At 53.0% G+C, this 23,083-nt stretch overlaps 4 protein-coding genes across 10 annotated transcripts in view; 1 reads left to right on the forward strand and 3 right to left on the reverse strand.

Moving 5' to 3' along the window:
- Positions 1–37: 37 nt before the first annotated feature.
- Positions 38–1,801, reverse strand: SPATA2L (spermatogenesis associated 2 like). The gene is made up of 3 exons (XM_031615098.2): positions 1,728–1,801; positions 1,226–1,520; positions 38–1,144 (listed from the first exon to the last, which is right to left on the reverse strand). Exons 2-3 carry the CDS (start codon positions 1,517–1,519, stop codon positions 230–232), a joined length of 1,209 nt encoding a protein of 402 aa, XP_031470958.2. The 5' UTR covers position 1,520; positions 1,728–1,801; the 3' UTR covers positions 38–229.
- Positions 1,671–6,103, reverse strand: VPS9D1 (VPS9 domain containing 1). Of its 2 annotated transcripts, XM_031615097.2 has the most exons (15): positions 5,922–6,101; positions 5,729–5,801; positions 5,564–5,656; positions 5,333–5,492; positions 4,690–4,801; positions 4,546–4,608; positions 4,127–4,179; positions 3,954–4,041; positions 3,748–3,833; positions 3,213–3,676; positions 2,982–3,111; positions 2,712–2,905; positions 2,552–2,633; positions 1,882–1,986; positions 1,671–1,810 (listed from the first exon to the last, which is right to left on the reverse strand). In XM_031615097.2, the coding sequence occupies exons 1-15, from the start codon at positions 6,033–6,035 to the stop codon at positions 1,735–1,737; spliced, it is 1,893 nt and encodes a 630-aa protein (XP_031470957.2). In that variant the 5' UTR covers positions 6,036–6,101; the 3' UTR covers positions 1,671–1,734. The 2 variants fall into 2 exon arrangements, 1 of the variants encoding a protein (XP_031470957.2); XR_004170038.2 differs by lacking the exon at positions 1,671–1,810 and having other exon boundaries at positions 1,817–2,633; positions 2,712–2,885; positions 5,922–6,103.
- Positions 6,104–6,232: 129 nt separating this feature from the next.
- Positions 6,233–13,483, forward strand: ZNF276 (zinc finger protein 276). The gene is made up of 11 exons (XM_031614901.2): positions 6,233–6,439; positions 7,481–7,790; positions 7,894–7,946; positions 8,160–8,651; positions 9,586–9,664; positions 10,732–10,812; positions 11,095–11,205; positions 11,283–11,358; positions 11,633–11,750; positions 12,013–12,112; positions 12,550–13,483. The coding sequence occupies exons 1-11, from the start codon at positions 6,247–6,249 to the stop codon at positions 12,833–12,835; spliced, it is 1,899 nt and encodes a 632-aa protein (XP_031470761.1). The 5' UTR covers positions 6,233–6,246; the 3' UTR covers positions 12,836–13,483.
- Positions 13,395–23,083, reverse strand: part of FANCA (FA complementation group A) — a 32,873-nt gene continuing 23,184 nt past the window's right edge. For all 6 annotated transcript variants that reach the window (XM_031614900.2, XM_031614899.2, XM_031614897.2 and 3 more), the window contains 14 exons: positions 22,698–22,826; positions 22,141–22,204; positions 21,768–21,934; positions 21,102–21,207; positions 20,543–20,602; positions 20,056–20,160; positions 19,214–19,326; positions 18,264–18,405; positions 16,687–16,749; positions 15,497–15,602; positions 15,060–15,135; positions 14,570–14,696; positions 14,032–14,124; positions 13,395–13,531 (listed from right to left, as the gene is read on the reverse strand). In XM_031614900.2, coding sequence (XP_031470760.2) covers positions 13,424–13,531; positions 14,032–14,124; positions 14,570–14,696; positions 15,060–15,135; positions 15,497–15,602; positions 16,687–16,749; positions 18,264–18,405; positions 19,214–19,326; positions 20,056–20,160; positions 20,543–20,602; positions 21,102–21,207; positions 21,768–21,934; positions 22,141–22,204; positions 22,698–22,826 — 1,459 coding nt within the window. In that variant the 3' untranslated portion in view covers positions 13,395–13,423. The remainder of the gene's footprint in view (positions 13,532–14,031; positions 14,125–14,569; positions 14,697–15,059; positions 15,136–15,496; positions 15,603–16,686; positions 16,750–18,263; positions 18,406–19,213; positions 19,327–20,055; positions 20,161–20,542; positions 20,603–21,101; positions 21,208–21,767; positions 21,935–22,140; positions 22,205–22,697; positions 22,827–23,083) is intronic.

Below are 23,083 nucleotides of genomic sequence, written 5' to 3' on the forward strand. Positions count from 1 at the left end.
CTCCTCCTTCCCTCCCTGCCAGGACAAAACCACCAAGTCATGAGGCAGCCACACTTTACTGGGATGCAGCGAGCCACTTACAGCAGGAACCAGAACAGGGCTCAGTCCTCCCAGCTCTTACCTCCCTGGCACTGCCCTGCAGGGCTCGGTAGGAGCATGGGGCTGAGTTCAGTGTCTCTCAGGCAGAGGGACAAGCAGCAGCAGTGTCCCCTCAAGCTGAAGTGCCATGCTAGGGCCGGGTGCTGGTGCTGTCAGCCAGCAGCATGTCCACCTCTGTGCGCTGCAGCCAGAGGCGCTGCTGCCGCTCACAGCACAGCTCCTGCCCACGGTGCCGGCTGCGGCAAGCCAGCCCAGCCACGCAGGTACCAGCATGCAGCTGCTGGCAGGTGGTGCAGCAGTAGGCAGGCAGCGTGCCCTGCCGCAGGCATGAGTGCAGCTGGTAGGAGGGAAGCTCAGGGAGTTGCTGCGGGGCAGCAGGGGGCTGAGCCCTGGTGTGGCTGCTTGGTGGGGGCTCCCCAGGGGGCAGCCGCGCAGGGCAGAGCAACAGGGGGCTGCTGCTCACCTCCCTCTGCTCCTGCTGCAGGAAGAAGCAAGGGGAGGAAGGGTCTGGCTTGGGGATGCCTGGGGAGGAAAGCAGCTCCTGTCTGAGCTCGCTACATTCATAGGCATCCCAATTCCTCCTGAGCACATCCTGTGCGCCCTGCAGCTTGGAGCTCAGCGCCGGGAGACTCGGGTCTCGCTCCCCACCATCCTCAGGACTGTCTGGCCTCTCGAAATAGAGATCCTCAGGGCTGTCCGGTACGTCCCCGTAGAAATCCCTGCCATCCTCACAGCCGGGAGCTGCTTTCCGCAGCATCTCCACGCAGGCCTCCACGTCCCCGGCGAGGCGGCGCGCATCCAGCAGCTCCTCGGCACGCGGCAGGCGCGGCTGCAGCCGCAGCAGCACTTCGGCCAGGATCTCGCACTCCAGCCGGCAGGCGAAGAAGCCGCACGCAGCAGCGGCCAGCTCGGTGCCCGGAGGCGGCTGGGACACAGCGAGGCGACGCTCATCCAGCCGCACGTAGCCCAGCCGGCCGAAGCTCCGCAGCAGCTCGGCGTCGGGCAGCGCGGCCCGCAGCACGTGTACGTAAGCTCCTGAGAAGGTCTGGAAGGAGAAGAAGGAAAGCGGCAGGGCTCACTCGAGGCACCGCGTCCCACCGGCGCGCAGCCCCGGCTCGGCACCCACCTGTATGGTGCGGAACTCCTTGCGCCAGGGGAAGAGGTAGAGGTTGAGGGCCGCCCGCTCCAGCAGCTCGAAGGCGGCGGCCAGACCCCGCAGCGACGAGCCCGGCTCGCGGCGGCCCCGCAGCCCCCGGGCCAGGAGAGCGCCGGCGTCGTCCTGCAGGGCCGGCAGCAGCCCCGCCTCGTTCCGCAGCCGCTGCCGCAGCCGTTCCCCGAACGAGGGGTCGGGACCGGGAAGGGCGCGGCCCCGCTCCATGCCCCGCCGGTACTCCTGCCGCAGCGCCGGGCCCGCGCACATCCTGCGGTTGCGGCGGGTGAGCGCCCCGGTTCCGGTCCGGCCCCGCTCCCCGCCCTCGTTTCCCTCCCGCTCCCCGCCCGCCGCCGAGCCCCGCGCCGCACACGCGCGTTCTTCCGCTTCCCGCGCCCCGCCCACCACGTGACTCCGTCCGCTCGGAGGCGCGGACCGTCCGGCGCCCCCTGGCGGTCGGGAGGAGCGCAGCACTTGCCGGCAGCTCAGGGCAGGCTCTGCAGGAAGGCCAGCGCGCTCTGCAGCGACGTCAGGCAGTATCCCTCCTCGCCCAGCAGGCACCTGCGGCACGCGACAGCACGCGGTGGGCGCGGGGCGGCAGGCGGTCGGCACGCCCCGCTCCCGGCACCTACCCCTCGTGGATGAACTCCTCCAGCGCGGCGCACTCCGACAGCAGCTGGGGCAGAGCGCTGCGCAGCACCGCGTAGGACAGGAGAGGCAGCAGCTCATCCGCCCCGCTGCCACGTGCATCAGTCAGGGGCCCCGTCACCGTGGCAGCGGGAACATCGGGCCCGTCGCCGTGGCAACGGGGCCATCGGCCCCCATCACCGTGGCTAAAGGACCGTGGGCCCGCTGCCGTGGCGAAGGGGCAATCGGGTTCATCACCTCCGCGGTAGTGGAATGCTCAAACCCCACCACCACGGCCGTGGGACCGTTGCCCCACCAGCCCGGCAGTGGAACCATCAGCCCTGACACCGTGGCAAAGGGACAATCAGCCCAACTGCTATGGCACTGGGCACCACTGGCTCCACCAGCATGGCAGAAGAACCATCAGTTCCCCAAAATGGGAACAGCAAACCCTGTGGGGTACCGTTAACGACCACAGCAGAAACTGTCAGCGTGCTGCAGCAGGAACCATCAACCCCAGCTCAACCAGCATCGCTGTCCACCCACAACAGGGACCATCAGGCTGACAGACACCCCTACAAGAGCCGCCAGCCCCTCCGGTGCAAATCAGCAGCCCCACCAGCCCACCTCCCCAGCCCCATGGCAGCAGGGCTGCACTCCTCACCCCATACTCACATGGTGCCAGCAGTGGGAGCACGGCTGTCGCGGGTGCTGCAGTACTCCTCGGCACACTCGCAGATGCTGCGCAGGGCTCGCACTGCAGCACAGGGCAGAGCATTCAGGGCCATCCCATGGCCGCTGCAGCACCCAGCCTGTGCCCACCCCGGCCCCGTACCGATGCAGTCCAGCTTCCTGCGGGGACAAGTCTCCAGGGGGATGAGGCACAGCTCCTCAATGGCAGCACCGTAGGCCAGGCGGCCGGGCGCAGTGGGGAAGAGCCGAGGGGACAGCCCCAGGTCGGCGGGGCTGGCGTGGCGGTGCCGCTCCATGCTGCGAGCCAGGGCTTCCTCTTGGGGCCAGTGCACGTTCCTATGGGCAAAAGGGTGGGGGCTGGCAGAGAGGGGCCATAACAGCCGCCCCCAGCTCAGCCCTGGGGCCATGGTACCTGTAAAGGGCCAGCAGCGGGGCCCACAATGGAGGGAAGAAAGCATCCTCGATGCAGGCCAGGCACTGGTCCTTGCCAGCAGCAGTGCTCAACCCCTCAAAGGCCAGCAGGGTCAGGGACAGCAGCCTGTCTGGGAAGGGAGGAGTTACGCAGCTCACCCGGCTGGGCACAGTGAGGCCCTGGCCTGCCATGTCACCCCTCCTCCATCCCAGAGCCATGGCCGCTCCTCACCAATGGCATTGTGGATGTCCCGCACGATGCCCTTCAGCTGCTCCTGCAGCGATGCCGCAGACCTGGGCCCAGCCATGGGCTCTGCTGGGGGCCAGTCCTCAGGCGATGCCAGGAACCGCTCCAGATCCTCAAAGGAGCTCTCCCGGGGAGACCGAGGATTCCCTTCTGCCCTGGAGGCGTCAGGGCTGCCATCAGTCAGGGTTGCTCCGGAGATGCTGTGCCGCAGCGTGGCTGGGCCGTGCTCAGGCACTGAGAACATGCAGTGCAGGCTGCGGGAGGCTCGGAGCCGCCGGCCCCCTGGCTCTGCAGGCAGCAGCCCTCCTGCATCCAGTGAAAGGAAAGCAAGGCCGGTGGGGGCTGCAGAAGTGGCCTCATGGTTGCTCTGGCTGATGGCTGGGTACAGCCGAGTGTACACTGCACACTGCAGCTTGCGCAGGAGCTGAACTATGGGGTGCTCTGGGAAGCTGGAAGCAGAGGGACAGAGGTGAGCAGGGGACAATGGCAAGTGGCTGCGACCCTGCCAGCCCTGCAGTACCTGAGGAGGCAGGAGAAGAGCCCTGTCACCAGAGACAGGTCTGACGGGCTCCTCTTCAGCCTGGCCTTCCACTGCCGTGGCCAGTCCTGGGGGAGCGCTTGCAGCAGGTTAGTGGGGATGTGGGTATAGCCCCTCCTCTCCCTGATTCCCAGCACAGCCCTCTGCATTCATGGCACCCAGAGCAGCAGCCTCCAGCACATACTCACATGGTCCTGTTCATACTCAAGGATGGCAGCATAGAGCTCTCTCTGCTCTTGCTCCTCAGGGGTTAGGGCCACACTGCTGGAGAACCTCCTGCGAGTGCCACAGTGCCAGGTGAGGGGTGTGCAGGAAGCTCCGCAGCCTCGCAGTCCCCACTGGGACACCCCGATCCCCTCACCTGTTGGCCGCCTCCTGCAGCCGCAGCCGCCGCTCCTCCATTTTCCTCTGCAGCTGGGCCAGGGCACAGTTAAGGCACTGGAAGTGCCGCACCAGTGAGCCAGCATCTCACCCAGCACGGCCCTGGGGTGGCTGACGAAGTAACAGCCACAAGCACTGACAGGGTACATGGGGAGGCACAGCTCCTAGGGACCCCAGAGCAAGGACACATGGGCAGCTTGGACAAAGATGGACAAGCAGCATCCAGCCTGTCCATGTGGCTTCGATCTGTACCCCCACATCAGCCAGAAACAGGGCAGAACTCAAAACCAAATGCACGTGCTGGATTGGTGCATCCGGGGGAAGGAACAGGGGCTTGCAGCACAAAGCCGGGCCCAGCTACAGGACCCCTACTTTGGGCTCTTTTAGTGGAAAGGATACGGTCTCCTCTCGTGCCCTGGCGATCACCAGATTCTCCATCATCTGCCGTTGTAGAGACAGCGTCTGCCAAGCAATGAACATTACGTGGGTGACACCTGCTCAAAGTCTCAGCATAGGACCCATCGTACCCAGCTCCCCACTCACCAGCGAGGTTTTCTGCAGGGCCTGGCTGGGGTTGAGCCGTGCCACCCGTGCCTCGTAGGCAGCTTTCAGCTTCTGGTTCTGTAGCGATGCCTCCTCCAGTGGTGTCAGCTCCCTGCAGGGGATGAAGTGAAAGCTGCTGTGGCCTTGCATGCAAGCCAGGGATCCTGGCCAGTTGGGACCCTTCCAGGTTGAAGGAAGGTGATCCCCAAGCCCACCCCAACCCACCCCACCATGCCCATAACCACATCCCTCAGTGCCACATCTCTGCAATTCTGGGACACCCCCAAGGATGGTGACCCAACCACTCCCTGGGCAGCCTGTGCTGGTGCATCACCACTCCATTTGAAAAGAAATTTTTCCTGATATCCAATCTTAACCTTCTCTGCTGTAAATCAGCACCATAATCTCTTGTCATTTGGAGGACATCAAGACCAACCATTAATACAGCATTGCCAACTCTATCTATAAACCATGTCCCTAAGCACCACACCTACCTAATTGTTGCTTGGTAGAAGAACCCAACCCTGCTCTGCTTTCAGGTCCCTGAGGGGAGCAATTAGGTCCCCCTAACTCTCCTTTTCCCAATCTCCATAGGATTTGTGCCCCAGCCCCTTTACAATTGCTGTCCTTCAGCCCCACTTACTTGCGTGCACTCTGTGCCTCAGCAATCTGCAGCTTCTGGAAGATCTCCGGCGGCAGGAAGGGTGACAGCTTGCCTCCCTCATCAGAGAAAACCCTGCGGTGCCTGGAGATGGGTGCAGGCCCCCCCGGCACGCTCGGTTTTGCCTTGTTTGTTTTTTGCCCTATGGAGGGTGACACGGGTACATCAGCCCCTGTTAAGGGCTTCAGTCCACCTGGAGGTGACATTACTCACCCAGTGTGGCTGCCAAGGACTTGACTCTCTCCAGGCACTGCTCTGCCAGCTTCAGCATTTTGGGTGTGTTGGAGCCGAGCCCTTCGCTGTCCTCTGCGAGATGGGAGTGTCATGCTGCGCTCCCATGTGTGGGGCAAGGGGGAGGGACAGCGGGGGGGAGGTTACCTGTCAGCGCTGCCTCGTCTTGCAGGGCCTGTGAGATGAGGGTGATGCTCTTCAGATACTCCACATAGGCTTCCTGCGGTGAAATTAAATAGAAATGAGGCAGAGATGGCCACAGGATCGTGGGGGCGGGGGGGTGGGCGGGAGGTGCGGCAAGAGAGCGGGCCCCCCCCCCCCACAGGGCTGTGATGCTCACCCGCGTCCTCCCCGCGCTGTCCATCTCTAAAGCCCCGCTCGCCGCCCTCATGGCGGTCTGCAGGGCTCGGCCCGGCCCAGCACCTCCATCCCCACCACCGCCCGCCGCGGCCATGGCGGCCGGAACGCAGATCTCAGTGGCCGCGCGTTCCCAGGGGGAACTTAAAAAGCAAAGGGATGAAGCCGGAAGTGCAGACGGAGAGTGTTTCCGGAGGGACTTTAAAACGGATGGTATATGCACCGGAAGTGCATCTTCGGGTCTTCCGGCCCACAAGGGGGCGCCATAAGAGGCGGGGCGCAGCGCGCCGGGCCCGCGGTGAGCGGCGATGAAGCGCGATCGGCGCGGGCGGTTCCTGGCGGCCGCGGGCGGCTCCGCTGCGGCCTCCCCCGAACCCCGCAGGCGGCCCGCGGCCAGGGGGTCCGCGGAGGGGGAGGCCGGGCCCGAACCGACCGCGGGGTGGGCCCCGGTGGCGGCGGAGGACTCCGCTTGGGCACGGCCCGGAGGGGCGGCGGAGGCAGGTGAGAGCTGGGCGGGCCTCCGGGTGGGGCCGGGGGGCGGTAGGGGCGCGGGGACGTGAGGAAGGCTGGGAGGCCTCGAGTGGCGCGAAGCACCGATTGCTGCCGTACGTGGGGCCGTAGGGCGCAGAGCTGCAGGCCTCAGCCTCGCTCCGGCCGTGGGGCTCTGAGGGGTTCGGAGGAATGGGGGGGGGGCAGTGGGGAGCAGCGCCCTAAGCAGCCTCATCCCGGGGCGCTGAGCTGCAGGTCTTGATCTGGCTGCGGTCAGTGGCTTAAAGTGGGGGCAGGCATGTAGCTGGGGAGCAGAGAGCAGCAAGAAAAAGCCCTGGGGGACGTTGGTGGGGCTCATCCTCTGCTCTGCCCACCGGCGGTCCTTGGAGCTGGTAGTTGCGTGTGTTGCTGCTGAGGAAGGAGGTGAGGGCTATCATCGTGCTGTGTGCAGCTGGGGGTCCCTGCACAGTGGCTGCCATGGGGGAGGCGCACAGTTAGTGCCCTTAGAGCAGAGCTGTGGCATCGTTCTTTGCTCTGAGGCAGTGACTGCTCCGTCCCTGGGAGCCTCCTTTGTGCTCTGTGTGTGGCTGTGGGACCGTTAGGGTGATAGGAACAGCGCACTGGGCAGGCTGGGATCTGTGGAGGCTCCGGCTCACTGAGGGCTGTGGCTGCTGGCTGTGAATATTTTGGAGATAAACAGTGGAGTGGGAAAAGAAGCACTCCAGCTGGAGGACAGTGTTGGTGGAAGCATGGATGTGTGTGAGCCTTGAGAACAACAGAGTCAGGTCTGGAACAGCCACCCAGGGGTGCAGGGCAGGGATGTCATAGGTTTGTGGGTGGTGGTGTGAAGCTCCTGCTCTGCTCTGACTCACAGAGGTATCACTCCTCCTGGTTGTCCTGTGCTGGAGCTGAAGCCAGGACTTTAAAGGCAGCCTTGGCTTGGATCGAGGGATGGGGATGTTGTCTTCCAGTGTGCCGATGCCCTCGGGCCGCAGCTGGCTGCGTGCTCCTGCAGCAGACACCATGCAGCTGCATCCGGTCCTTCTCTCGCAGGAATCGGCAGAGCCCTGAGCACTGGATACTGTCGCCTCTGCCACGGGAAGTTCTCCTCCAGGAGCCTGCGCAACGCCTTTGGGAAGGTTCCTGTGATGGGGGAGAACTCGGAGAAGCAGCGCCGCGTGGATCAGGTCTTCTTCACAGACTTCCAGCGGCTGGTCGGGGTGGCAGTGCGCCAGGACCCCACGCTTCCCCAGTTTGTCTGCAAGAAATGCCATGCTCAGTTCTACAAGTGCCGCAGCGTCCTCAGGACGTTTATTCAGAGGGTGAACGCGTCTCCCATAGGCCACATCAAGTCGAAAGGAAAGTACGTTGCATCTCTGTGCTCCTGGTAGTTACTGGGAGTAATGAATTGCTGCGTGTTCAGTATGGTCCCTCTAATGCTACCAGTGCTGTTCTGGCTTTTGCAGGAGCGGTGCAGCCCCGGCCCAGCCTGGCGTGGAAGGAGGTGCCTCCTGTCTGGGTGAGTAGCTGCTCACAGAGCTGCCTCCTCCAGCAGGGAAGGGTTGGTTTTCAGGGGTGTTGAGGGCAGGGTGGTTCTGGCGTACAGCGGGATGCAAAGAGAAATCTGTAGGTTGCCTCCCTTGCCTGCTGCCACACGCCTCAATCTGGGTGTGCAGAAGGAACAGGTCTGCAGGCACTGACCCTGTGCCTGCTGCTTCTCCCCTTCCAACAGTTGACCTGATCACCTCCAGCCCCCAGTGCCTGCACAGCCTGGTGACGTGGGCACATGCGCACGCCGGGGGCTGCCAGTCAGTGCCGAGCCTGCAGAGCGTGCTGTCCTCTGAGTACTGCGGGATCATCCGTGCTGTCTGGGGCTGCGGGGATGGGCATGACTACATCATGGACACGGATTCTGACTGTAGTACGGTGCTTGTTGACAATGCCTTGGCTGTCAAACGGGAATGGAACAAGAACATGGCACAGCGCTTGACAGACAACGGGGCAGACAATGCCGAGGCTGTTCCTGCTCCCAAACCAGTTTCTGCTCCAGTAAGGACAACTCCTTGTCAGCAGCCCACAAACAAAGGGACCACATCAGTGCCACTGAAGTTGGAGAATGAGCCATCACAGAACAGGGATTCGTCTCATTCTCAGCTGGACAGCACAGCCTCGTTACAGGAGAAAGCCCTGCCCCAGCCCGTGTCACCACTGAGCAGTGCCACAGGTAAGGGATTTCCCTTCTGATTGCCCCCCCAGGCCTCTGGGTAAGACAGAAATCTGCTCAAGGAGCACTGCTGGGCCTGGGTGGCCCTCCTTGGGGACTGATAGGGTACTTGAACTACAGCTCAGAAGTGCTTGTTGCACAGAGAATCAGCTCTGTTCTTGCAGAGGGAAGGAGGATGTGGAGCTTTGGCTGGTCCAGCTGTCCTGTGGCCAAGCTGGTTTCCTTGCCTCTGCACATCATTTTTCTCTCTGATGAGTGGGTGAGATGTGGCTGTTCAGCTGCTGTGTATATCTGGCAGGACCACATGGCCCTGCTCTCACCAGTCAAGTGGTGCAGAGTGGTCCCTGTCTGTTTGCCAGGTGGCTATTTGGGGTCAATCCAAACCCTGTGTGTGTGTCAGTGTGGGGGGTCTTCCCATCCCACTGTGACTACAGGACAGTGTGAGCAGCATGAGGCCTAGGAGGTGCTTCTGTCTGCACAGGCAGCCTTGCTCTTGGGCTGCCTTAATATAGGTTTGTTGCTGCGTTCTTCTCTCTTTTAAAATTTGGGGCTTAATGCTGACTTTGAGTTACAGAAGTTGGGATCTGTTTAGCTCTGGCAGTTACATGATATGTCTGCTGCTGGAAAGAGAAAAGGTAGTTGTAACTCACTGGGGAATGAGTCTTTTGGTTGCAGAGCAGCAGTGACTGGGAAACCAAAAGATGCTTGTGGGAGCTGCAGGGTAAAGGCTCTCCATGCCTGTGGTGCAGAGAGAATGCTCCCAGAGCTCATGAAGCATTGACTTTGATTTTAAATAATCATTAACTCATCTTGGAGCACATCTTTTTTGCAGTTTGGGCCACCATGAGTTAAGTCAGTGCCTTCTCAACAGCTGCCTCTGGCTTCTTTTTACTGCTTTTCCTAGTAACGTAACTTGTTCTCTTTCATTCCCTAGGACAGTTGAGTGGGAAGCAGGTTCTGTCTACAACGTCGGATGAGCGGGTAAAAGACGAGTTCAGTGACCTTTCTGAGGGGTGAGAGAAGAGTGGGTTTAAAATAGCCTTAATGTCTTCTTTGCGAGTATGAAATGACCGCGGAGAGCTTCTCCACCAGCGGCCCGGTCCTCAGAAGGCCCTGGGAGGTGGCACTGAGGGGCAGGGAGGTTTTTCTGCAGCCACGCTGGTAGCACTTGGCTCCCTCCCACATGCTGCACATGCAGTGTGTGCTGTCTGTTGGTTGCTTCCAGCACAGCTGGCTGTGTTGTGCACTGCCCCGTGCTCTGGGATAGCAGTGGCCATGACAGAGCAGCGTGGGGCTGTGTGATACTGTGTGCTGGTAGTGCCAGTGCTGGTTCCCCTCTGCAGCTGTGAGCGGTCAGTGTGGGCTCACAGGCAGGAGCTGCTGCTCTGAAATCACCCTGTTTGTGCACAAGGAGAGTACAGAAAGCCCAAGTGGGATGCAGGCTGCTTAGTGGTTGTTCTGAGCCAGGATTTGGCTGAGCCATCCAAATCCAGGGACTGCAACTGAGGTGTGTGAACAGCTGCTGGTTTAGTGGAGGTTCAGAGGGGCCAAGTGCAAACTTACTTTGGTGTGTCAGCTAAATCTGTCAGCTGTCATGTAGAAAGCACCAAGGGAACCTACTGCTTGTTTCTTGGCTTCAGAATTAATTGCTTCTTGTGTAGCATGGGATTTAAAAACAAACAAAAAGATGTGGCTGCTCCACATGAGGAAATACTGAATGACCTGTAGCTTAATTAACCTGTGCCAGACATTTATATTACATTCTTGCTCTACAAAATGACTTTTCTTAGTATAGGAAGCTGTTACAACATCAGACCCTCTCAGAAACAGCCATTTTTGTTCTCCTAAAAGTGGTTCAGTGATTCTTACAGAGATTAGTCCTAAAAGGAACCAATTCTGCTATTTGCTGCATTTGGGGGCTGTATTTGTTTTGGGAGATTGTGGGGGAGGAGAACACATGGAGCCTCAGTTGCCATGCTGTTCTATGGGGAAGGTAAATGCTGGGAATGAAGAACATGCTGCTGTGCTGAACTGTCAGCCAAGTCCTGTGTTGGTAAAGGGCATTTTCTCTCTTTCTCAGAGACTTCTTGAGTGATGATGAAATGGAGAAGAGAAACGTGCAATCTTCAGACGACTCCTTCGAGCCTTACCCTGAGAAAAAGTGAGGGGCTTTCCTTGCTGTGCAGCACAGTGTGCTCAGCTGGGTGGCTGATGAGGAGGGCTGGCACCACCTCTGCTTCCTGGGGATGGGGAGGGCTCAGCTGGGCAAGCTTGTTTTCCTGCATGGCCCTGCACTGAATACATCATTGTGGCTTGCTTGCAGTTGACAGCATGCTCCCGTTGTTGCCAGGCTAAGCCCCCAGGCCCAGTGTGACATTCAGGGACAATTAGGTAGGAGATCTTGAATCAATTATTAAACAAATGTCCTTCTTCCTTCCTGGAGGGTTTCTAGCAAGAAAAGTGACAGCAAAGAAGCAAAGAAGGCAGAAGAGCCCAAAGTAAGGAAGAAGCCAGGGCCAAAACCAGGCTGGAAAAAAAAAATCAAATGTGAAAGGTAATAAGGAGCAGACCATGGCTAGGCTGCAGCCCCAGCTCTAGGCCCTTGGCTGACAGTGAGCCTCTGCTTTGCAGGGAGGAGCTGCCCACCATTTACAAGTGTCCTTACCAGGGCTGCACAGCTGTCTACAGAGGGGCAGATGGCATGAAGGTAAGTTCAGGCTTTGTTCCTTCCTCAAACCTGCCAGCCAGTGGCTCAGCAGCAGTTCTTGGAATGAGTTCTGCTGTGTCCTGTGAAAGTCCCCTCTGCCACACTTGCACCCAAATCCATCCCTGCTTTTTCACAGTGAAACAGTGCTGGTGCATGAGGCTGCCAAGATGGGTGTCCTGCTTACTGTGGGATCCAAATTCTCTTCTCTGGAGAAAACACAGCCCCAGTCTGTGTCTGTTGACCAGAAGTTAGAAGCTCTGTCCTTTCTTTCCAGAAACACATCAAAGAGCATCATGAAGAAGTTCGGGAGAGGCCCTGTCCTCATCCAGGCTGCAACAAGGTGTTCATGATTGACCGGTACCTACAGCGCCACGTGAAGCTCATTCATACAGGTGCGTCTCCACAGCTTCTCATCACACAGAACAGGTACCAGCATGGAGTAATTCATTTGTACAAGGCTTGTAGGTGCCATAGCAAGACTGTGGGGCTGTAGAACTGTCTTCCTGATGTGTAAGTCTGCAGCAAGCCTTCATCTAGAGACTTGAGACAGGAGGAGGAGTTCAGGCTCCTCTAGGAGCCATGGACAGCTGCTTGTGTGTTTCATGTGCTAAGAAATCAGCACAGTGGGTGAGTCTTTCCTCCTTTCCATTGTAGAGGTACGCAACTATATCTGTGATGAATGTGGGCAGACCTTTAAGCAACGCAAACACCTCTCAGTCCATCAGATGCGGCACTCAGGAGCAAAGCCTCTCCAGTAAGTGTACCTCATCATGCCTTCGTAGCTAAGAAAATGGACAGGAGGAGTCAGGAAGTTGTGCTGAGCTCTTATTGTCCTCAGTGCTGTGTAATTCTGTGACACTAAATATTCATCCACTTCCCCACTGTGTGTCTGAGCTCCAGAGCTTCCCTTTGCTGAGCAAGTCTTGCCCCTTCTATGCCTGTTCTTCAGCGTCCAACTGATGAATGCTCAGCTACAAGCAGTGAGCCACAGACCCGAGAATGATGATGCTCCTTGGCTTGGGTGGTTCTAGAAGGTGCTTTAAGCCAGCTGTTGAAGGCTGCAGTATTCTTCTCTTGCAGCTCCTTCCTCCTGTTCAGTGCAGGAAAACATGGGCTTAGTCACTGTGACAGACGGCTTGGGCTCGGGCTGTGGCTCTGAGCTGGGTGCTGAGCCCATGCTTTGCCTTGCAGGTGTGAAATCTGTGGCTTCCAGTGCAGGCAACGAGCATCACTCAAGTACCATATGACCAAACACAAAGCGGAGACGGAGCTGGAGTTTGCCTGTGACCAGTGTGGGAAACGTTTTGAGAAGGCCCATAACCTTAATGTCCACATGTCTATGGTGCATCCTCTGACCCAGACTCAGGACAAAACCAAGCCCCTGGAGTCAGAGCCAATTCTCCTCTTAAATACATCAGGGACTTCAGAAAGCCAGGCAGTAAAGCCAGAAGTGACTGCACAGCAAGAGCCCACCTGAGGGGGATGGGGAAGCTTTCCCAGTCTGGCCCCATAGAAACTATATGGCAGAGTGGAGATTTTTAATCTACGTTTTAGTCTCCAAAGAACTCGATGGAATTAGCTTCAGCTTGCTCAGAAAAAGCTTGTTATGCTGTGATTCTCCATGCTCACGTCTGATTCAGCAGTGTTGTACTAAGTCTGTCTAATCCAAGGGGAGTGGATGTTTGGCAGCACCCCTTTGTTGTCCCCCTTCTCCCTACGCACACAGTTGTAGAAACAAAGTTGGCCCACAACTGTTCCCAACCTGCACAAGCTGCTGCCTGCTCAGAATTGCCCTCGGGTGGCTGTAAGGGTACGTATGACAGTAGAGCAACTTAAAGCAGGCGTTTTGTTTTGGAAAAAAAAAAAATCCCAAAGCAAGTCTAAACTGAAGTTTGTAACCTACTTTTTATTGTAATAAGAGCTTCATGGTTATGCTTGTAATAAATTATTTACAAAGTAATTGGAAAGAAACAGCACTAGTGGGAAAGGTAGTGTGGTGTCTTTCCCTTCACCTGCAGGCAGTGTGTTCTGCTCAGCCTGCTCCCTCCAGCAGTGTCACTGTCACTCAGAACAGGAGCAGCTCTTCATCTACTTCCATGGATGCAGCAGGCCGGGAGAAGTGCTGGAGGGTGGCTCCTACCTCTGGGTCAAGTTTTTCACATGCCTCCAGTAACTGGGGAGAGAGTAAATGGCATCAGACTGCTGATGCCTGCTTCCTCAAAGCAAGTTACAGCTACACCAGATCATTTTGCTGCTTCTCAGCAATGTGCAAAAGTAGAAAGAAGAGGTGCTGTCGCTGACTCAGGCAGAAATAACGGGCTCTGCCAGACAGCGCAGTGGAGGGCTGGAATTTCAACATCTGTCATTTAACTATGTTTGATATTTTTACCTAAGACTGAGCATTAAGCAAGGGGTGAGTGCAAGACTGCATGAAAGAATAATGGTTAATGTTGCTGAGAAAGATGGAGCCTGCAGCTGGGAGGAGGACAGCTGTGGCTGTAGCACTAGTTGAACAGCAGGTGTCCTCCACCGCTCCAGTGTTACAGAAAGGTACTGCATACAGTGTGATAAGCAGGCAGCACCAGTACAGTTTGAGTGTGGCATGAAAGATACACGTGCTGTCAGTGAGCAGACAGTCATCTCAGAGCGATAAAAGAGAAAACACTCACGCACCAGTCCTATGTTTCCAAAGCTTTTGGCAGGGCAGCATGGAATTGCACCAAGGAGGAACTGACGGGCTGTAGAGATCACTTCTAAGGGATCTGCCTGAGGAACTCGGAAGAGACAAGGTAGATCAGAGCCCAGAGCAGTGTCACTCTCAAGTCTCAGTCCCTACCTCCTGAACTGGAAAAAAGAACCATTATGCTGGAGCTATGGTCTAGCTACAGGTTGGGCAGATATCTCGATCGCTGTCTACATTCATCATAAGATCCCATACAAGACAGCAGTAAGGCATCTTAGGTTTCAGGCACCAGCAGGACAGCAACACCTGCAGGGTTCTCTCCACCTCATGGACTCAAATGGAAAGATACATGGCTGCATGCCTGCAAATGCAGCTCCACAGCATGCCACTACTTTGTACAGTAAAGTGAGAACAAGGATGCTGCAAGCGGCGTTGGGAATGGATCACAAATACGATTCAGAGTTAGAAGAAGAAATAAAGAGGCTGAGCTTCACCCATATGTTCTGCAGGGCCTGGGCCTTTTCCTACCTGCTCAGGCTGGGGCAGGTCTTTCCCTTCCACAAAGAGCTGGAGCAGCTGGATGTAGAGATTGAGTGCCACGTAAAGGAAGAAGTGCTCTCTGGTGAGCAGCTTGCGGTGAAAGCTGGGGGTAAGGCTGTGGGAAATCATACGTGCACCACCTAGTCAGTGCTGCTTCATGCTAGACTAAATGGAAGGACACAGGGCAAATACAGCTAGAGCTCCTGCTACTACTCATCTTACAGCTCCCCACTGTGTGCAGGGCTACCATGTGAGAAGGCAGCCAGGAACACTTCTGTTAGACACACACAGATGAAGGGAAACTTTTAGCACAACGTACAGGGATTCTTCAATAGCAGTCTTGCTGTGATGCACTATTCTCTCCTGCACAGCTAACAGAAGAGCTCAGCTCACCTACAGGCCAGCTGCAGTGCATGTCAGTCACCAACCACATGCTCCCCACAAGCATTCCTTCTGAAGCCAGCAGGACATTCATTACCTGTAGAAGGCAACAGGCAAGAGCCGGCTGTGGCGGTCTGAGGCTGCGCAGTGCAGGACAGAGTATTTTCTAGAGCCTGCAACAGAGAAAAGCATTCAGCACCATCAGTGGTCCTCTGCTACCTAACGCAGGGTCTGCACAGCTTCTTCCCAGCACACAGTAAACCCTAATGGTGGATGCAGTGACCCTGGCAGAAGGAAGCTGTTCCTTTTAGACTTTTTCTATTAGATAAAATATTGAGTTTCAGTCGCTCCTAATTAGCAGCCAGGTCACCATACTGCAGAGTCAAAGCAGCTTTTAATGAAACTTTTTTTCCGTGCAGCCCACAAAAGCACCAGAGTTCCTTCTTACAAGCACACTCATTAATCAAAGAGATAAAGCATTACTGTCCAGCACCAAACCTCACCTTCTCACCCCTTGGAGGAAGACTCACTCACCTTCTTCTCCTGACAGGAAGAGAAGTGGCCAGGATATGCCCCTCTCTTCCAGGCACTGCAAGATCTCCAGGGCCCATTCCAGAGATGTCTGAACATCCACACCTTCCTGCGTGTCAGAAAGGACAGGTCTAGTTTGTCTTAGGTTTTAATTGCATCAAAGCAGACAAGTTTCAGTAAGAGATCATGCGTGTGAAATGCTTTAATAGAGGACATCTGTGAATTCAGCCCAAGCCTTTCTCCTCACCTGGGGGGCTGAATTCCTTCCTGGGCAGTCAGGCACTCCTGCAATGCAGGAGGCACTGAGCATCATTTGCAAAGGCAGAGGAAGTAGTACTGATGAGCAACCAGTTCGTCACCAGTATGCTTCCTAACTTTGCTCTAGAGAGATACTCAAATTCTGCATCTACCCCACCCCATTCCCCAGAGCCAACTTCCCCCCTCTAACCTCTCCAGTGTCAGTTAAGAGTTTTTTGCATTACTCATTTTACTCAGAACAACCTTCCAGATCTTTGTGAAGATGTTTCTTTTCTCAGTGACTCCTTCTCCAGACTCCCCCAGAGAAAAGCTGAGACCAAATGACTATTTTTAACTTGAATCTGCTCCCTGATCCAATCTGTTAGCTGATTACACAAACGATTGCACTTCAAAATGCAGATGACAAAGAGACAGAAACACACATTCATAGGCAGGAGGATGCTTAGGGCAGAGAGCTGCTGAAAGAATCTTTTTGTCTTTGCTCTTCCTTTTTACAGTTCTGAATCATTTAGAAACCTGTGTTCCTCCTTGCTGCAGACCCCATCTCCTGTGAAATAAAATGTGTTTCCAGACTGGGGAAAAGTATCTTACAACAAAAGTGAAATGCACAGAAGCCAAGACATAAATATGAGATTCCAGCACTACATGGGAAGTGCAAAGTATGAGCAGGAAAATGAAAACTGTAAGATGCTCAGGACGAGAAAAAAAAGCTACTGTAGTGAAAGGGAAGATAATATCAGACAGGAAAATATATTTTCAATCTGATATGAACAGAAGGGCTTTCAGCAGGCTCTGTCTGGGATGTTGCAAATCCTTCCCTTCTGGCAGAGCAAGCTACTGGCTTTTAGAGTACTTGTACAAAGCATTTTTAGGCAGCAAACCAAGCTGATCAGATGTATTTGGTGTCATGAGAATCCCCTAAGGGCTGAATTTACCTTTGGTGCTATTTTTGCTGAGATTAGATCCATGAGTGAGAAGAACAGCAGAGAAACAAGAAACTGCAAGAAAAAGAGAGTGCTGTTAGTTGTGTCTGCGGTGATGACTCAGAACTTACACTTTCCAGTCAGGAAATAATATTTCATCAAGTGAAATTCAGCATTCCCAGGATGGACTCGGATGAACTACAAGCACTGCTGCTGTTTTCAGGTGAAGGCAGTTTCAAGAAGACAGTCTGGGCCCTGACTTGGTTCATTGCTTCTCAAGGGAAATCCCATAGAAAATTTAAAGCAAGTAAATCAGACCCAAAAAAAAACCCCACAAGTTATTCCAAATACAGGGAAAACTAAGCAAGCTACTACAAATGTAAATCTGGGAGGAAGTAGTCTTAGTTAACCTAGCCTGCATGCCACCAGGAGATGCTGTGCAGCTTCCCATCTCAGCAAATGCACTGTAATCCTGTCCTGCCACACGTCTCTGCTGGATCCCTACTACTGCAGTCAGTGTGGTTTTATAACCTGGGAAGTTAAAGTAATGCTTTTATTTGTGTCACCGTTGAGTTGTAAAACAAAACCTTTTCCGTTCCTGTTGCCCTCTGAGAAGGAAGAGGGCAGAGCCAGACAGCAAGCTATGTACACAGCAGGAGTGCATGCACACACAGCAGGAAGGCCAAGGCAGGGAAAAGAGCAGGAAGTGTTATGCTTCAGGTCTTCCCAGTGTCCTCCTCCTTTCTTAAGGCAGATTTTTAAGATCAAAGTTGTCATCATTTCACCTGTACTAAATGCATGTATCACCTTGGTGAGATCAGCTTCTGATTAACAGTTTTTGGCTCTAGAGCAGTATAAACAATGGTGGATTTGATCCCACAGCAAGAAGAGCTGCTGCCACAACTCTTGCCCCAGGGATTAAAACTTCACAGTAAGTCATAAGGCACAGGTTCTGCATAAACAAGATTTACCTGTGAATTTCTCAATATAGACACTCCCCATTCTGAGCTTTGGTCCCTGCTATCTCCTCTAGATAAACACACACAGCTGCCAGGACAGCAGCCCAGCTTCCTTCTCAGCAGAAGGCTTCAGGGAATTCCAGTGCACAGAGGGTGAAATGGCAGATGCAGAATTGAAAATCTCCATTCCTGGGATTCCCAGCCCTTAAAAATACACACATTCCTGTTTCACAAACACTTTCTGCATCTCCTTAGCCCTTCTGCCAAGTTTCCAGAATGAAAGTCAGCTAGGATTTCTCCTTTGTCAGTAGGAGAAGTGATCCTGGAGAGCCATGGGCTAAACTCTCCTCCTCTGCAGCACTCTCTCTGTTTTTTAGAGCAGCTGTTTAAATAATCTTCAGTGACTTCACAGAGAAGTCAGTATCTGAGTGAAAAGTTTAAAGTTTAAACACCTTTGCCTGTAGGATAAATATTTAGTAACTGGTAATTTACAGCTACATTCTACCAAAAAGCCATCAGCAAGATTTCACAACAGGGCCTAACTGAGAAATGCTATTCCAGGAAAAGGCATTCTACTTTCAGTTTCTGAGCGTGGAGAACAGCAGACATTTAAAATGAGTCCAGTCTTGCCTGCTCTGTATCAGTTCCCAGTCTCTTCAGTGCATTTCTCTCTCTTCCACGTGATGAGTGCTGTTGAACAGTGCAATGGAGGAAGGCAGCAGAAATCCAAGGAGGGCCAGAGGGAGGGAAAACCCGTCCTGAAGAAAGGAAGCTAGGAAACAAAACCAGCATATCATGGTTTGAGAGAAAGAATCGTAGCTGTAAATGAGGAGGGGATTCAACAGCCTTGGCAAAGTGCTTAAGTTTGTGATTGGGCCAAAGAAAAAGCATTTTTTTCTCCCCAGCTTTCTCCCTGTTGTTGAATGCTATGTGGAGATTGTTCAGAGAAATTAAAAAAAAAAAAATTAAAGCAACAGCCAGTAGCTCCCCAAAATCTCCCTGATCACAGGTTGGGCAGCTAATTAATTATCTCTGTACAATGCTACAGAATCACATGCTTATTGCCTGCAATAATCCATACGATTCTTATATGGAATTTCCAACTTTAGGTGAGAAGCTGCAGGATGCTGAACAGACAGCAGGGAATGATACGGAGAGGAAAGGATTGCTGAGAAGCAATCAGCAATTTCAAGAGATCTGAAATTCACCACATCTAGGAGTGAAGGGTGTGGATGATTGAACAAATGACTCAACAGTGTGCTAAAGGCTATTTCCAGTGCTTGTCTAACAAGGATTCTGCCTTCCAGTCTCCTCTAAAAAGATTCTCTTTTCCTTATGGTGAAACACTCTGACCCATATTACACAGAAGGCCAGACTAAATGATTATAATGACTTATTCTGAGTTTGAACTCTACAAAAGAATCTGTTTATAGCTGTCCTACAAGCCTCAACTCACGTTAGCATTTCTTTCTTTCTGCCTGCTGAAATCCAGCCTGTCTCAGAGAACAGACTTCCAGGAAGCCTGGCCATCAGAGCAGGTCTCCTGCCTGCAGATCAGTGTTCAGGTTCCTCATGCATACCCCATTGCTGAGGACTGGCATTCCCTCAGTCTCTCCAATTCTTCTGGAAGTGGAGCACCAAAGAGTCTCTTCCACTGAGAGCAAAGTACTGGCTCCAACCGTGGCCACCAGAGCTAGGAAGAAAGCCAGAAACCAGCAGTGTTAGCAGTGGCATGCCTAGTAGATGTTTGTAGTAGTATATGCAAGCTTTCTCAGTCAGGTAGTGAGAGACAGGTTTTTTCCTCCCCTTAATGTAGAAGCCCAAGAGTGTGTGTGTGTGTGTGTGTGTGTGTGTGTACACACACACACACACACACACACACACACACACACACACACACTCTCTCTCTCTCTCTCTCTCTCTCTCTCTCTCTCTCTCTGAACACAAGGAAGTTTCAAATCCTGGAAATGCCAAGTGGGTCATCCATGACAGTTTGTACCACAGGGCCCTGAAATTCAACTAGCAGGACCTCAAAGAGCTCAAAATTCAGCTGTTCCACAAAGGGGATGTATGTACTTATAAGACACAGCAAAAACAACTACCTCCAGGTAAGACAGTGTGTGAAGGGTAACATGGAGAGGAAAAAAAAAAAAAAAGTGCTTTACAGAATTTGGGGTTGGCATGTAGCAGCCCCTTCTATCTTCTATCTTCTTACTCTTAAACTCTGTTTCTCCATTCCACTTCTGCACGTCCAGAGCTGGGATCAGAGGGCATACTAAAACACCCTGCATTTTTCCAAAGGCATTAAGAATTACCCCTTACTTCACAGTTTACCTTAAATGAAGTTTAAAAGATGCACTTTTTAAATAGACACAGAATATACATCTAATGTTAAAAATAAGGGCAAAACATGAAGGGTTACCACTGCAGAGAGCAGCACAATGGGACACTTGGTTTGACACGCTGTTAGAACATCGTTGACCCCTTCTGCTGATTCTTCACAGTCCAAGCTGGCATTCAGCAGGCCCTGGGTGAGGATAGATCACAGGATGACTACACCCCTACATCTTTGCTGCTTTGAAGTACCTCCCAAACCCACATGTTAACTAATCAAAGGTAACTGTAGGGGTCAGCATGGCCCTGCAAAAGAAACACACACCCAACAGCTTCTCCTGCCACCTGCTTTGCTGCATTGCATTAAAATTAGTCTCCACCATTAATTCCTCCTGTTAATTCACTTCACTTCCCTGGACTACTGCTCTGCTTTTTGCAATTTATACCAGTGATTCTCAACACAGGTGTGCAAGTGGCACATCTCTGTTAAGAATAGCATGCAGTCAGGTATCCCAGCAAGGAAACTGTTCTGGCTGGCAGGGACAATAGAGCAGAAAGACAAAGGCAGCACTTACCCTGAAGAAGTGTGCAGTGATGCCATAGGGCAGTGCATACCCCCTGGAACAGATGTTCTTCTGCAACAAAATGAGGAAAGAAAAAGTTTCATTCCTTCCTTTCTGAAATACCGTTTTCCTCAAGCAGATTCCATTAGCACAGAATCACCCTGTGAGACCCCAGCTATCAGCTCAGGTTACAGAAATCTTTTCTCTCTCAAGCAACATCACTGACTAGATTGAGCTTTACAGTCCCAGCACATCAGATGGCCCTGCTTGCTGTGCACAGCAGAAGCAGTTTGACTAATGGCCTCAGAATGAGTAGCAGTATCTGGCTGTGCCTCAGGGCTTGAAAATGCTGTCCATCAGGATGAATAAATAGAAATGATAACTATCCTGAGCATGAATAATGCTCTGCAAGATCTCAGAAAACTACAGAGATGTTTTTGAAGCTGAAATTCCCCACATTCTGATATATGTTAAGTTGGCTGCATCTTAACTTCTGTCCTAAGCGTGAGCTTAAGGTCTCTAGCTGGAGCATTTACCTACAAGAAACAATTATCTGGCTAAACACACGTACCAGCTCTGAGTTCACATAATGAAAAAAATCTTCACAGTCCAACAGAGTTTTCTTTCCTTTTCGACAAGTCACGATCAGAGTGGATGCAGGGAGCCCCACCAGAATCCTTAGGCAGGGAAGAGAAAAACAAAATCAAAGCTGTCATCAAGATCTGAGTCCGTGCTCTCAGAGCACATAACTTTGGGGCAGTTTGTGAGCATGTCAAACACAACAATCCCAAACATCTGGACAGAAATCATACAAGGAATTTTTACAGTTGCCCAGAAAAAAACCTGCATTTCAGTGAGATACACAGATCACTTTCAAAGATAACTTCAGTGGCTCAAAAATGGAAATGCATGCTTATCTCAGAGCAGCAATATAAGGACGATTAATGCAGGTGGTGGCATTAGGAGTGTTGCTGGCTATAAACAGAGTCCACAAATATGTGTTGGCCATGGAAATCCAGTCCATCTAAAGGGATAACTTAAGGGCCAAGATGGCACACAGAAGCATTTCAACCACGTGGGTGCTTGGGAATAAGCATCTCTTGCATGTTTGCTACCAGGATGCATAGTGTCATTTATTTTCATGTGCTTTGTGCTCTGAAGGGAGGCTACCCAGCTGCACAAGTACACAACAACACATTTGTTTAAGGCATTCCCAGCCATTCAGGTCTGCATTTACCTTCTGTGCAGCAGCAGCTCCTGCTGCCTCCAAAGCTGTTCACCCAAAGCAGAACCATGGTGTCTGTCTTTCAGCCTTTCCTGGAGAATCTCAAACAAGAAGTGTCTCTTGGCAGCCAAGCAGCCTGAAAGTGGCCTTCGCCTACATCCCAGCTCGAGTACCATCTCCTAAATAAGGCAGGGCAAGAGGGAAAACAATGTTTGTCAGGGCTGCATTCAAATGGTTCTCCAAAGTAATACACAGAGATCAATATCTCTATTTCCATGCCATTGCTCACATCTGAGAACTGCATGTCAGTCTTCTGTACCTGACATAATAGAAAAATCTTAGGCCAAACTCAAGGACACAGATGCACTTCAAAACCTGAACTCACCTGCAACTTGCAAAGAATATCAGAACTGACTGACTTCAGTTGGCCACAGCTACCCAGCTCCAACCTGAAATTAAGAGACACACCGGGTAGCTACCCCTGTTCACCCAGGAGAACATAATTCACATAATATCAAATGGCTTCACACAAAGCTCTAACATTAATGTTCTTTAAGTAAGCTGTAGATGAGACAGCAACTCTCCTCTAACCCTCCTTTCTTATTTTCTAGCTTCAGCCACTTCCCCAAAGGCACTGACGCTTGTCTGGCCAAACAAATCCGAAAACAAACTCAACTTAAAAGAGACACACAGACTACAGACTCTATCTGTGATTTCAGATCCAGACCTCTGTCACCTAAAGCAAGATTCCTATGCAAAGACCAGTGAGTCACACAGAGCCACCTCCCGGCCTTCATTTGCAGCCAGACCTGTAAGAAGGGAATTGCTTCCACCATGGGGAAAATATGTCCCCATGTAAGACACAAGCTGACAGCTCCTAGTTTGCCTGGTCATTAGCAGAACCATTGCTCCTGTGGAAATGCAAGTCGTGATACAGAATACCTTTGTGAGAAATCCAGAATGCAATCGATAATGGTGCCACATGCCTTTTCCAGGTCTCCATCACAGCCACCAGAAGCAGAAGGTGCTGGAAGATACCACTGATAGATAGCCCAGTAATGGAAGTCCTGCCTGCAGTATTGAAAAGAAGGTAAAGAAACTTCAAATGCTGTAATAGAATATTGTTTTTTAACCTTAATGTAGAAGGAAGCTCATCCACCAAGTTAAGTGCTATACCAGAACACTGCATGACCAGATGTGAACTCTCTCTGGCTGCTGGGAAATCACTTGGAAGGACTGTATATGGAGGCTAAAGGACATATTGGTGAACTTCTCAAGTTAAAACACATCTCACCCCAGTGTTGCTTGAGCTTTGTAATTCATTGCTT

The sequence above is a fragment of the Phasianus colchicus genome, chromosome 13 (genome assembly GCF_987193195.1).
Source record: "Phasianus colchicus chromosome 13, bPhaCol1.hap1.1, whole genome shotgun sequence".
NCBI lineage: Eukaryota > Metazoa > Chordata > Aves > Galliformes > Phasianidae > Phasianus > Phasianus colchicus.

Bases quoted from the DNA above. Each gene is read 5' to 3' on its own strand.
- ZNF276 (XM_031614901.2), top strand. From the start codon at position 6,247: ATGAAGCGCGATCGGCGCGGGCGGTTCCTGGCGGCCGCGGGCGGCTCC. The intron at 6,440-7,480 runs GTGAGAGCTGGG...CTTCTCTCGCAG, and splicing joins CGGAGGGGCGGCGGAGGCAG to GAATCGGCAGAGCCCTGAGC. The intron at 11,206-11,282 runs GTAATAAGGAGC...TCTGCTTTGCAG, and splicing joins AAAAAAATCAAATGTGAAAG to GGAGGAGCTGCCCACCATTT.
- SPATA2L (XM_031615098.2), bottom strand. From the start codon at position 1,519: ATGTGCGCGGGCCCGGCGCTGCGGCAGGAGTACCGGCGGGGCATGGAG. The intron at 1,145-1,225 runs GTGGGTGCCGAG...TTCTCCTTCCAG, and splicing joins AGGAGTTCCGCACCATACAG to ACCTTCTCAGGAGCTTACGT.
- VPS9D1 (XM_031615097.2), bottom strand. From the start codon at position 6,035: ATGGCCGCGGCGGGCGGTGGTGGGGATGGAGGTGCTGGGCCGGGCCGA. The intron at 3,112-3,212 runs GTGAGGAGCGGC...CTCCCTTCCCAG, and splicing joins GGACATCCACAATGCCATTG to ACAGGCTGCTGTCCCTGACC. The intron at 2,906-2,981 runs GTACCATGGCCC...TTTTGCCCATAG, and splicing joins CCGCTGCTGGCCCTTTACAG to GAACGTGCACTGGCCCCAAG.